This window comes from Sminthopsis crassicaudata, chromosome 1, assembly GCF_048593235.1.
Source record: "Sminthopsis crassicaudata isolate SCR6 chromosome 1, ASM4859323v1, whole genome shotgun sequence".
Classification (NCBI taxonomy): Eukaryota; Metazoa; Chordata; class Mammalia; order Dasyuromorphia; family Dasyuridae; genus Sminthopsis; species Sminthopsis crassicaudata.
The window spans coordinates 510073041-510085745 of record NC_133617.1 but is presented as its reverse complement, the minus strand read 5'-3'; the positions used below and the strand labels follow the sequence as shown (position 1 = coordinate 510085745).

Here is a 12705-nt window from a genome sequence, read left to right as displayed (position 1 = left end):
CCTTTTCTTATGACAAAGAAAAACAATAAAGAAAACACATGTACAATATTGACCACATCTGATAATATTCCATTCTGGTGGTTCCTCTTTTCTCTGCCATAGTTGGTGAAGCAGAGTACTCTGAGAGGAAAGTATGTTTTATTTCCTATTCTCTGGGAATTGATTTTTTAACTTGGACTTCTTTTTAGTAGTTTTTCCTCTACATTGCCATAGTCAGTATAAATTATTCTCTTGGTTTTCCTGTTTTCCCCTCCATTTCAATTGAGAGCAACATGGAAAAATTTGTGTTAATTACTCACATACATCATTTTAATACAATACTCTATTTAGTATTCTATTACATTTCTATATTATAGGGGTGGGTTGTTGTGGGGTTTTTTGCCTTAAAAGTTTACTTTTAACTTAATAATCTAATGCCTTATGTAAATAAATCAATAAAAAGGTTTAATAAATTGCTAAAATAAAAAAAAATAATGTGATAGGGTCTTGAGTAGTACTATAAGTACAGATGCTACTAACAGTAGTTTCAGATATAAAAGGTACATTAACATGAGATAAAACTGTTTTTTTTTCTGGCTTATACTAACTCAGGTGCTTCAGGGTTTCCATGGCTATTATTCATAGCATGTGTATGTTATTTAGAATTAGGTTTCCCTTTAATGCAGCATAGCTTTAAATTCTATAATTCTACTCTGCTAGCTCCCCAGTTAGAACCTGAAAAATCTGGCTTGTTTGCCTCAGACCTCTTATTTTCAAAGAATTATTGAAAAAGGCTGGAAGACATTTGCTTCCCTTAATCAGTTAGTTAATTTATTTAATGATGATGACTGAAAATTAATCAATACCACCAGTTTCAAGGGGGGGGTTATTTTCATAAATTTTTTCCATTATCTTTGATAAATTTCTCACACTTGGAGACCTCACATTTAGGTATAAAGGAAAAGAAAGGGTGCCTAGGAATTGATGTGAAGAACACAATCATTTTGTTTTCTAGGCCAGAAAGTTTCGAAATTAATTTATCTATGTTTGTTTATCAGCAGCTCAGTTCCCAAGAATCCAAACCAATTCAATTTGAAATTTAATGGTAAGTGCTATAGGATAAATCAGACCTGTTGCTACCCCTGAGAGAGAGATAAGAGAAAGATTTCCCTTGTATTTGTATATCCAGTGCTTAGTACAGCACTGGCACATAAAAAGCCTTAATAAAAAAGCTCACTCATACTCACTCATTATCTCTCTTCCTCCTACCCTCCCTCCTTCCCTTCTTTCCTCCTTTCTTCCCTCCCTGTCTCCATCTCTCTCTCCCTTCCTGTCTCTCTGCATCTGTTTCTGTCTATCTGTCTCTCTCAAACTTCTTTGAGTTGGCAAACAATAGAATAAAATCCTTTATGATTTTAAACCTACTGTGATGTACTCACAACAGATTCTGAAGCCTCAAGCCAGAAATTTTCCCTAAATTTTATTAGATTAGAGTGGGCTTGTTTAAGTGCAACAAGAACAATGTACAGCAATATTTGATTGGAAAACACTCATCTGGCAACCATAATCTTTGTAATATATTTGAGAACCAGAAAGTAAACAAAAAATATTGAGCCTAAACTGAGATCCCCAAATTAATGCATTTCCTTCAAAAGATGGCTTTGTTTATACTTAATTTGGACATAATTTTAACGTTTTTTGTTTTTTTTTTTTTGTTTTTTTTTTTGCTTCTCAGATGATAATTCAAATGAAATTGGAAGGCATGACTACCACCAAACATACTGACAGTACAGATAAGTGACATTGAAGAAAAAGACCAAAAAAAAAAAAAATCATAAAAAGTAGACATAAGATTTTAAGAAACAACATTTAAAGCCACTTAGTGTAGAAGCAAATGGAGCTGCACAAATGAATAGAAGGGCATCATTATACTGAAATTCAGCATAGTAATTTTTCACTTGTATGGAATAGCTTATTTCCTGATGACGTCAGATAAATAGAATGTTACTGTAATGGAATAATTCAGACTGGGCTCATTTGTCTCAGTGAATGTCACACAAACCCTGGCTGAAATGTGAAAGGAAGGTTTTCTACTCCCAAACAGTTATCCAACATCATTAAAAATCTTAACCTACTTGTAAGAAAAATACACAAAGGTCTAATTTTTCACTTCAGGGCAAAGGAAAATTTCTCTCATTATAAAGGTTACACTTTAAAACAAAATAGGACAAATGACCCACTATCTCAAACCTATATGCTGATTTATCATAGTTTATTATATGAATTTACTATGATCTAGATTTCTTTACATGTTTGAAGACTGGTTGTTCTTTCAGGTAGCAATAGCATCTCACAAACATGGTTTCTAGGTCTCTCATTTAAATAATTATTGCTTTGAAGGAAAGCAAAATTCAATTATTGCTTCTAAAAGTACCTACAAGGAAGGTAGATTTAGGCAAGAGAAATGATGCTTTGAATTCCACATACCATACTTTACATTTATAATTTTTTTTTTTGAGGAAACTTTTATGTCTACTATCTCATTTTATTCTACACAGCAAATACCACTCTCATTTTTAGAAAGAAGATATTGAGGCCTGGAGTAGGTTAAGTGATTTACCTGTGAAGTCACACAACTAGCTGGTGCCTGAGCAACAATCAAAAAGTATGTTTTTTTTAAACTCTCAGCTTTTTTTTTTTTTTTTGTGAGCCTCTCATGAAACCACAGCATTTCCACTTTTGAGCTAAATGACATTTTTCAAACAAATATTAATCTAATATTTCAGATAAGGAAACTAAACTATGGAGAATCTCAAGAGCACATCATAAATCACATAGTATGATTCAAACCTAAGAAATCTTGACTTCATGGAATATGAGGGACATATATATCATGCACCCAAGATCACAAGTCTTGGGGGCAGAAGGTATTGTTTTTTTGTAGCTTCATTCTATATTCTACCACTTTACTGAAGTTGTTGCCTCCAGTAGTTTCTTTGCTGATTCCCTAAATTTTTCTAAAAAAGCCATTTTGTTACTAGTAAATTGGGATAATTTTGTCCCCTCTTTGTCCATTTTAATTAATTTCTTTTTCCTTCCTTATTATTATCAATAGTAGACTGGTTTCCTTCTATGGCTATGTTTTGTATGATTTTTAGAATAAATGACTGTTGCACTTTGTCAAAGGCTTCTTCTGCATCCACTGTTACAATTACATGGGACTAGATATTTTTATTTTTAATGTAATTATGTTAATTACTTTTCTAATGCTGAATCATCTTTGTCCTGATATAAATCCAGCGTGATCTCTAAAAGTCTGATAGAATGATTTTTCTTGGGCAGCATGATAAATGAGGAAATATGTTTAGAAGGATTGCATATGTTTAAGCTACACTGGATTACTTGCTGTGCAGGGGAGGAGAGGAGGAGGAAAATTTGGAACACAAGGTTTTGCAAAGGTGATTGTTGAAAACTATTTTTCATTTATTTTGAAAAATAAAAAGCTATTAGTATAAAAAAAGCTTGATAGAATTTGCCTAAAAATCTATCAGGATCAGGATTTTTTCCCTTCTGTAGTTCCTTTATAGCTACTTCAATTTCTATTTTTTCTGGGGGGGGGGGGAACATCAAGTTTGCATAAGATATTGAATAGTTGGAAAGAGAAAGATGATTTGGATATGAAGGCAAAGTTAAAAAGATGGTTCTTTTTGTTAAACACAGTAATTTATATATTTTTTACTATGAACTTAACCATCAACAAATACAAATGTCTCAAAGAACAAAAACAAAAAAAGAAAACTTTGAAACTGTGAACTTCTGTTCCTTTCTTTTACAAGAAGCTTTCATGTAACTCTGGAGAATGATACTTACTGTTAATGCCAACATCACTTCCCTGTAGTTTCTGTTTCCATTGAGCCTCTTCTTCAGGGCCCGTATGGCATCCTTGGGACTAAAACAAAATATATATTTAAAACACTTGATGATTCCACAGGTTAAATCTGAAAATACAAAATCATTCACTATGCTTCTAAGGCAATGTAATATTGTTTCAAATGCTTTTTAATTTGTTATCCAATGTTATGTTGTGAGGAAGGACAGCTCAGGTTTCTGACATCACCCAGAGGTGCTTACATATACACAAGTAGACTAAGTAAAGCAAACACTGAAAAACTGAGGAGACCAGAACAGGTGTCACAGAATCTAAAAAGGGCAAATAACAAAAGGGAAGAAGACAAGATCTATTGACTTTAGGTCATTAGAACCTTACTTGAACTTCTGGAAAAATTCTAAGGCATAATTTCTTTTTTTTCCCCCTTAAAAATGTTTTTGGTATTATTCTCTCCACAGTTACATGTAAAAACAATTTTTAATATTCATTTAAAAAAATTTTGAGTTCCAAATTCTGTTTTCCTCCCTTCTTACTCCACTTCAATGAGAAGGCAAGCAATTCCATATAAATTATACATATGTAGTCATGCAAAACATTTCCATAATAGTAATGTTGTAAAAGAAAACAAAGATCAAAAACAAAAACAAATGATCAAGAGAAATAAAAAATAAAGTATGCTTCAAACTGCATTCAGACACCATCAGTTCTTTCTCTGAATATGGGATAACATTTTCCATCATAAATCCTTCAGTTATCTTGGATCATTGTATACCTAAGAAGAGCTAAGTCAAAAAATATATTTTCTTTAAAAGAATATCTTGTGAACATTTAAAAAAGGAAACAGTGATCACTGAGAGCCAACAATGGCTTCATCAAGAATTGATCATGCCAGAGTAACCCCACTTCCTTTTCTGACAGGGTAATAAAGTAGATCAGGGAAATGCCAAAGACATAATGTAGATTTCAAGAGAGTATCTGACAGAGGCTCTCACATATCATACCTTTTTAATTTTCTTTTTTTCTTTCTTTTTCTTTTTCTTCTTCTTTTTTTTTGAGGCAATTGGGGTTAAGTGACTTGTCCAGGGTCACACAGCTAGGAAGTGTTTTAAGTGTCTGAGCTTACATTTAAACTCAAGTCTTGTGCTCTATCCACTGTACCACCTAGCTGCCCCATATCATATCTTTTTAAACAAGTTAAAGAGAAATAGGTTAAGGTATGACTAAATTGAAAATATGGAGTTTACCTCAAAAGATCTCATCATTTTACTAGACCATAAGTGGTCATTCAATACAGCAGCAAAAAAAGCTAATGGGATCTAAGGCTGCAATGACAGCAAGCATGTCCTCCAGGACTAGAAGGATGAGAATGACACTGTACTCTGCCTTCATCAGGTCACACCTGCAGTAACAAGCTTAGTACTGGCCATTTCATTTTAGGACACCAATAAGATTGGGAGCATTGGAAAACAGTGGACAGGGTGGCAAAAGACACTGAGATCATGCTCTAAGTGTCAGAAGAAACAAAGAAGTTAGAAGATGGGCAGGGCTTTTACCATCAAATCTAGGTAAGAAGATTGAAGGGATTTATAATACAAGTTGATATAATACAAGTTGATATAATACAAGTCTCTGGAACAAATGACTAAGGAGAACATGGTCCGGAGGGGCTAATGCAGAGCTCTTCCTGGTCAGTTACATTGGTTTGGGAAGCTTACAAGATTTATTTTTATAAATCTAGTAAGTCATGGATGGAGAGTTTTGCGCCATAAAGATAAATTCCTTTTGCCGTTGGTTTTCTAATGGGGGTCAACAAGGGAAGGGATGAAGTTCTTTGAAAGCATGACGACTAATGATTTGATAAAATATATCTATGCCACTCCACCATATCTCCTACCTAGTATGACCAATTAGTGTCAACTGGTGAAATTTGAAGGAGACTGTCTGGAAAAATGTGGTTGTCAATACAAATGTTTTGAAGATGACAGGAGGGAGCAGAGAGTGTGGACCGAAGTTAAGGACAGTCTCTCCTAAAAAGAAGATGTAGGACTGACAGAGACAATTGATCACCAGCCTGTGAAGATACCAGTACAACTATGTCTGCACATTAAGGATCAGGGCAGTAAGAAGTCAAATTTAAGGCTTCTCCAAAAGCCCCCAAAGTACTTTGTAGTTCAGAACCACTCAAGTCTCTATATCTAGATGTTGAGGATGCATCTTCCTAACACCAAAACACATGTAACATGAGGCTCTGATCACTTTAGCTAAAGAATTGTAAGATGACAGGAAGCAATATGCATAAATCATAGTAGTCTAAAAAGGGGAGAGCCACCAAATGTATAATAGGATGCAGGTTACTATAATATAGGGAGCCCTCTCTGTATCCATGGATATATACCATTTTACACTGAGAGCTTCAGGGAATATATAACCAAGAAAGGAAAAAAGCATTCTTACTCGGGTGGAGATAGGGAGAGGCTCATTCTTCTACACTAAAGAAATGAAGGAAGCAAGGCGTTACAATAGTTCCCCTTAAAACAATCTTGTTGGGGAAAAAAGATGATACCTGGTAGTTGAACAAAGTTATTATGCTGACTGATATAGTTGTTCTGATTTTCTTGTCACTATGGTGAATGAGGAAGTCCAGAACTAGGGTGAGTGGTATAGTATTACTGAACTCATTAATGTTTTTTTGCCTCTTCTCTTGTGACAGGCTAGTCAAGAACAGCTTAATTAATTACCTGAACTTTCCTTCATACTGCCAGTTTGGTAGGCAAGAGACTTGAAAGAGACCCCACTCTTCTGAAGGCAATGATAGCTACAACTACATTGATGATAGGTGTGTCAGGTCTCATGAGGTCATGGTAGCAGAGGCCCTATATCAGAGAATAGCTCTTGGGAGGGTCAAGAGTAGGAAGTCAGCTCTAAGAAAATCTAGGGTCTAGTTTACTTTGTCAATTTTTCAGTAAATAGAGCAAATACAGATGACTATGGACATAGTTTGGAATAAACTACTGACACTTGCTTTTCAATAGTCCAAAGACTTATTGGACAGTTTGGGTTTTGGAGAAGCAGCATTTTCCTTCTAGTTATCCTGATGGTCCCCCAATGACTAAGTCACTCAGAAGTCCACCTCTTTTGAATGGGGCCCAGAACAGGCTATAGCTCTTGAAGATCTAGACAGGCAGTCTTATCCCTTGGGCTTTCTGACTCTGTAGGAACTGAGTTTTTGAAGATATCAGTCCATAAATATCAAGTTGAATCAAAGTACCAAGGGAGTGGCCAGGCCAAACAACTGCTGGGTTTCTGGCGCTGCAAGTTCTCCAAAGCAACCACTTTCCATATAACTTCTGAAAAGTAGTTATACTGAAAAACAGGGTAGATGAAATCTTTATGAACACTGACTCCTGAGTAAGGGGCATGGGTCTGGTCTAGTCATCTGAGACCTGGAAAAAACAAGGCTATACAATCAATATCCTTTGATCCCTTTGGGATCAAGACATTGGAGGAACTTTAGTGATATCTCTCCCAGTTATATGTGGAGGGAACATCAGTGTCTATGAGAGACATCATATGCTCTCTGCTAAATAATCAGAATGATAACATTTAAGAAAAAGAAGTGAAAGAGTGAGTTCATCACCAATCTGGCCATGTTGCAATGGATCCTTTAACTAAAGACAAAACAGCTCTTTTTGTATAAGGTTACCATCACCTTATCCCCCACTCCCCATGATCTCAGTAGTTCCTAACCTGTCTCCAACTGGGAAAGTGATAATTGTGGCTATTTCAAGAGGTTTGTCCTTAATTGCAATTAATACCTATTTGGGATATCATTACAGCTTTGCTACCTCAGCAGCTACCATTAAAACCCTCCCAGAACAAATTCTTCTTCCTTGTGAGCACTCCTACACTGATATCTCAGAAAAACAAAAACATCCACTTCACTATGAAAGAGGACCAAGATTAGTCCTGCTACCATCACATCTGATAAATTTTCAACCTCCCACACCATCTTTAGGCTGATACTGTTGAACTATGGAATAAGTGTTTGAAACAAGTTTTACTTTCAGGAGAATGAATCCAAGAAACCAACAGACTTGAGGGCTCTCCCTCTTCCTAGGATAGTTTGGAGAGTTGGAGTATCCAGTGCTGATAAGTTGATAAAACTGTTGTTTCAAACACTGGTCCCTAAAATGACCCAGGGTCTTCTCAATTGGCAGGTCTCCTTTTCATTTGTACAACTCTTCCTAGGACAGACCATGTGGTTCTTCCAAGACTTGACAGCTGTTCAATTGTTTTATGAATCAACACGCCCTTCTAATGAGATTTTATTTACATTTGGAGACAAAGAATAAATATCCTTTCCACGCTATTGTTAAATAAACTTCTTTTTTGTTGAGTGTTGGACAGTCTATAAGTGCCTTATTTCATTCCAATCCTGAGCTGAACCAATAGACTCATCGAAGTGAAGTCTGGCTTAGAACCACATGAGGATCATTTGAAGGAACTGAGGAGAAGAGATTTAGTAAGAAGGAAACATAATAGCTGTCTTCCAAGCATTTGAAAGGTTGCACATGATAAAAGGATTTGATTTGTTCTGCCCTTGAGGACAGAACCAGGAGCAATGGGAAGAAGTGGCAAAGAAAAAAAATTATGTTTGATATTCTGAAACAATTCTTCCTAACAATGAGAGTAATCCAAAAGTAGAAAAGTCTATCCAGGGAGATAGGGGGATATTCTGCCCTAGATAGAGGTCATCAAGAAAAGGCTGGATACAATCAGGCACATTGTTAAAGAGAATTCTTATTCAACTAGGGACTGAACTATATTATATGGCCTCTTAGGTCTCTTCCAAGAGATTCTGTGTGGGGTAAAACACCAACACCTTAATTCCGATTTATTCATAGCCTGATTTGTTAGTCATTCTGTATCCCAACTTGTTATTCTATTGCTACAGAAGCAGAAAAACTAAAAAAAAAGGTCCATTGGCTATGATTATTTACTGTTTGGAAGTACTACTAAGCTCAAAATTCTTTCAATTCTAAGAGAAAGTATATAAATCTACTGTTTTAAAATTTAACAGACAATTCATCATTAAGATGCACAAACTGAGGAAGCAGAGAAACCTGGATGAATATGGGATTAACTTGGTTATTTTTCTCCTTCGGAGAAAAATTTTAATAACAGAAGATCATAAAGAGATTTGTGGGAAACAGTAAAATTTCAAGAAAAGACCAGTGCATTAGTTAGCAGAAGTTATAGTAGGAAATGAGAGGATAGGAAGTAATAGCATAGTAAAAGCCTAAGGCAGGAAGGTGAATAAAAGAAAAAAGAAAACAGAAACCTAAAGAAAAATAAAATGCAACAGAAATGAGTCAAGAAAAAGAAACAAAAATGATTAAAGTGATGATGGTAGCTGTGGCTTCTGTGTGGGGAGAAATTTTATAAAAAAGTCAGGATGCTTTAACTTGGAAAGAAAAAGGTTGGAAATGAACATGATCTAAATTTATAAAATCATCAATGGTCAAAATGGATTTCACAATATTCTAATATTACAGAACTATTTCTATCACTTGATTCTTTGAAATATTAAAAGGGGAGATGTATGACAAATGAAAAGGGAAAAAAATTCCTTTCACCAAAGAGTAGTCTTATGGTGCTCCTTAATCAAGGGTTTTTAATTTAACTAAGGATTGGCCTAAGTGGCCTTGCTGAGACTTCCTTGCAGAAATGCAGATGCACAACTGCCTACCTAGCTTTTCTCTAAATTCTTACAAGTCTACTGAAATCTAGGATACATGTTAGACTGTGCCCATTTTTCCTCTCATTTATCTCAAAAGTACAAAAGAAAACTGGTCACTTCTTCCTGTTTCCTATTATATCCAACAAAACAAACAGATCTTCCTTTATGCTTCCTCTACTGTTTGAAGGGACAAAAAAAAAAAAAAAATCTTATTAAAGCAAGTAAAGAAATTATTAACCTGCTCTTCTTTAGGAAGAAAGCCCCAGAAGATGTTTAAATAATTGAAACATCCCATCACTACCACACGATGTCTCGCTGCTAAAGGGTAAACTACCCCCCCAATTTTCTCTCTAGGTAGTCTACAAGATACTCAAATTATAATATGCATTTCATTTCTGCTTCCATTGTCTACACCCTATGAAAGGTGTTTCCTCTTTGATTTTTAGATTTCCTCAAATGGGTAGATGTCTTTTCTTACCTACTCCATTCCTACATTTTATATATTCTGTTTTTGTCTTAAGAAGGTGCATTCTTACAAAGTCATATTCTACTAGTATCACATATGATATCAAATTTGCCTCCTTGTATTAGGTTCTCTAGTTTTCCTTACTTGTTAGCAAAATTTATGTGTTTCTGTATTGGTATTGGTAAGACTGCATCTGAGTTAAGCAATGGTGAGATTATAAATGTGTAACATGCTTCTCCTTCACCTCTTTATCTACCTTTTATTTCTCCTCTGCCTAAGTCAATTATCTCCCAAAAGAACTCACACCCCTCAGGACTAATGAGAAAATAAATCCCAACACAAAAGCAAAGTAACTAAGTCTACAAGGTTGTTGTTATCGTTGTTGCCCTTCATTCTCAAAGAGAACCAAGACATCAGAGAGGTGATGCCATGACTTGCAAGTGAATTGCAAGAGAAGGCTGTGAAAGGTCACCTGCCTCACTTTCCCCACCAGAGTGATCTGGGTATTTACTGCCTAGATTTGTTTCTCAAAAACCATTCTCTAAACGAGGTCTACAAGAACAACAGACATGAAGTTAGTAAAAAGAAATGCTGCAGAATCAAAACAACTTGAAAATTTTACCTACCAAGAAAAAAATGATTTTTCAAAAAGTCAAAACAAAATGTCACTATCTGTTCACCCAGAGATCTCCTACTAGGTATACACCCCAGAAAGTCAAATACAGAAAGGTCTCATATATATATATATATATATATATATATATATATATATATATATATGAAATCATTAATAGAAGCACTTTTGTGGTAGCAAAGAACTGGAAACAAAGTAGATGGCTATTATTTGAGGGGTTGGTACACAAATGTAATGGAATATTAGTAAATCATAAGAAAAGATGAACATGAAGCATACAAGCATGCATGAGAAGGCATATGAACTGAAAAATAATTCTTCCTCTACCCCAGCTGAGGATTTTACTTTTTTTTTCCCCCCCAAGAAAAATCAAGGTTACTTTTACTATGACTTCTCTCTTCTCACATTCCCTGTATCTCAAAACCCCTTGAAATCATTTCTCATTATCTCCTTTCTGCAGTTTCTAATAGAGGTACCCCTTTTCTTTCCAAAGCCAATCCCTCTACCTATGTATTTGATCTTATCACCTCCCTTCCCTAGTAGATTGAAATCTCAAGTCTTCATTTTTTTCATAACTTCAACTGGAACTATCCTTATCTACTGAATCTCTCCTTAATGTCTTCAAAATTACCTCATCTTTCTCATTCTTTAAAAGAAAAAACAAAACTTAAAAACCTCTATAACTTACCATTTCCTCAAATTATTGTCCAGTATCTCTCTTTGGCCCCACTTCTGACTCTTTAAAAATTTGCGATCTAGCTTCTGATTTTATCACTCAATGAACACTATGTGTCTCTAAGGTTAGCAATCATTTTTTCAGAGAAATCTTATAATATTTTACCCATCTTGGCTCTATTCCAGGCTATTCTACACACTTCTGCCAAAGTACTTTTCTTTAAGTGTATACTGATTATATCATTCCTCTAATCAATAAATTCCAGGGACTCTTTATTGCCTCTAAGATCAATATAAATTCCTGTTTAGTGTTTAAAGCCCTTCAAAAACTGGCTCCAACTATCATTCCAGCTTCATTTTACTTAATTTACTGTACTGTTTTGCTCCCTAGCATTCATTCCCCTCAGTTTACTGGTTGAAGTGGGGAAGTTCTGAATCATCCTTGCTCCCCATCACCATTTCCAGGCTCTCCTTATCTTTATTACTCAGGAATCTCTCCTTCTTTGAGGTTCAAACTATTTACATATACAACTCAGTCAAAATCCCAATAGCTAACGTCTACAGACCCCCATAATTTTCCTTCTTTCCTCAATGAATTTAGTATGTGGTTCACTATTTTTCTCTCCTCCCCAACTCTTGCCCTCCACTCTCTCTCTCTCTCTCAAACACTAGCTAGTAAAAAGAAATGCTGCAGAATCAAAACAACTTGAAAGTTTCATCGACCAGATATAATGGTAACATACTTCATCTTGCTTTCACCCAGAAATGTACCACCTCCACATACAAGAACTCTGAAATTCCCTTATCAGAATACAATCTATTTATTGGTTTTTCATTTCTCCCTCTGCCTTTCCTTATAAACACTCTACACTTTGCTCATACTGTGACAGGTCCCTTGACCTCTCAGTTCTCTCCAGGTTAGCTTTTGTCACTCTCTTTTTCCCATCTCAATCCCTTGATGAACTATTTAATTCTACACTAGCCTTCTTTTTTGATCATTTAATCAACATTATGCCCTGCCAAGTCATAGCCTTGCATCAGTCCCTCCACTCCAACAAGTCTTTTCAGTCTTTTGTTGAATCCTCATTTAAATCACACAGATCACACCTTCTAACCATAGATATCCTCAAGGTTTTGAACAGAAACTCTAAGGGTCTCTCTACCCCAGACTGATTTTTTTTTTTTTTTTGACTTGGCAGAAGAAGCCATTCTCTGCCTCATTTCTTATCTAGCCTTAATCATTGATTGGGTGGGTATTGCATCAGTCCAAGTGATACCTGGTAAAGACTTTGGCTTAAAAAGGCCAAGGTCTCCCCCTATAT

At 35.3% G+C, this 12705-nt stretch overlaps 1 protein-coding gene across 4 annotated transcripts in view; it reads right to left on the bottom strand.

Annotated features, from left to right (window-relative positions):
- Positions 1-12705, bottom strand: part of TOM1L2 (target of myb1 like 2 membrane trafficking protein) — a 167064-nt gene that overhangs the window by 99076 nt on the left and 55283 nt on the right. For all 4 annotated transcript variants that reach the window (XM_074281569.1, XM_074281570.1, XM_074281572.1 and 1 more), the window contains exon 3: positions 3850-3928. In XM_074281569.1, coding sequence (XP_074137670.1) covers positions 3850-3928 — 79 coding nt within the window. The remainder of the gene's footprint in view (positions 1-3849; positions 3929-12705) is intronic.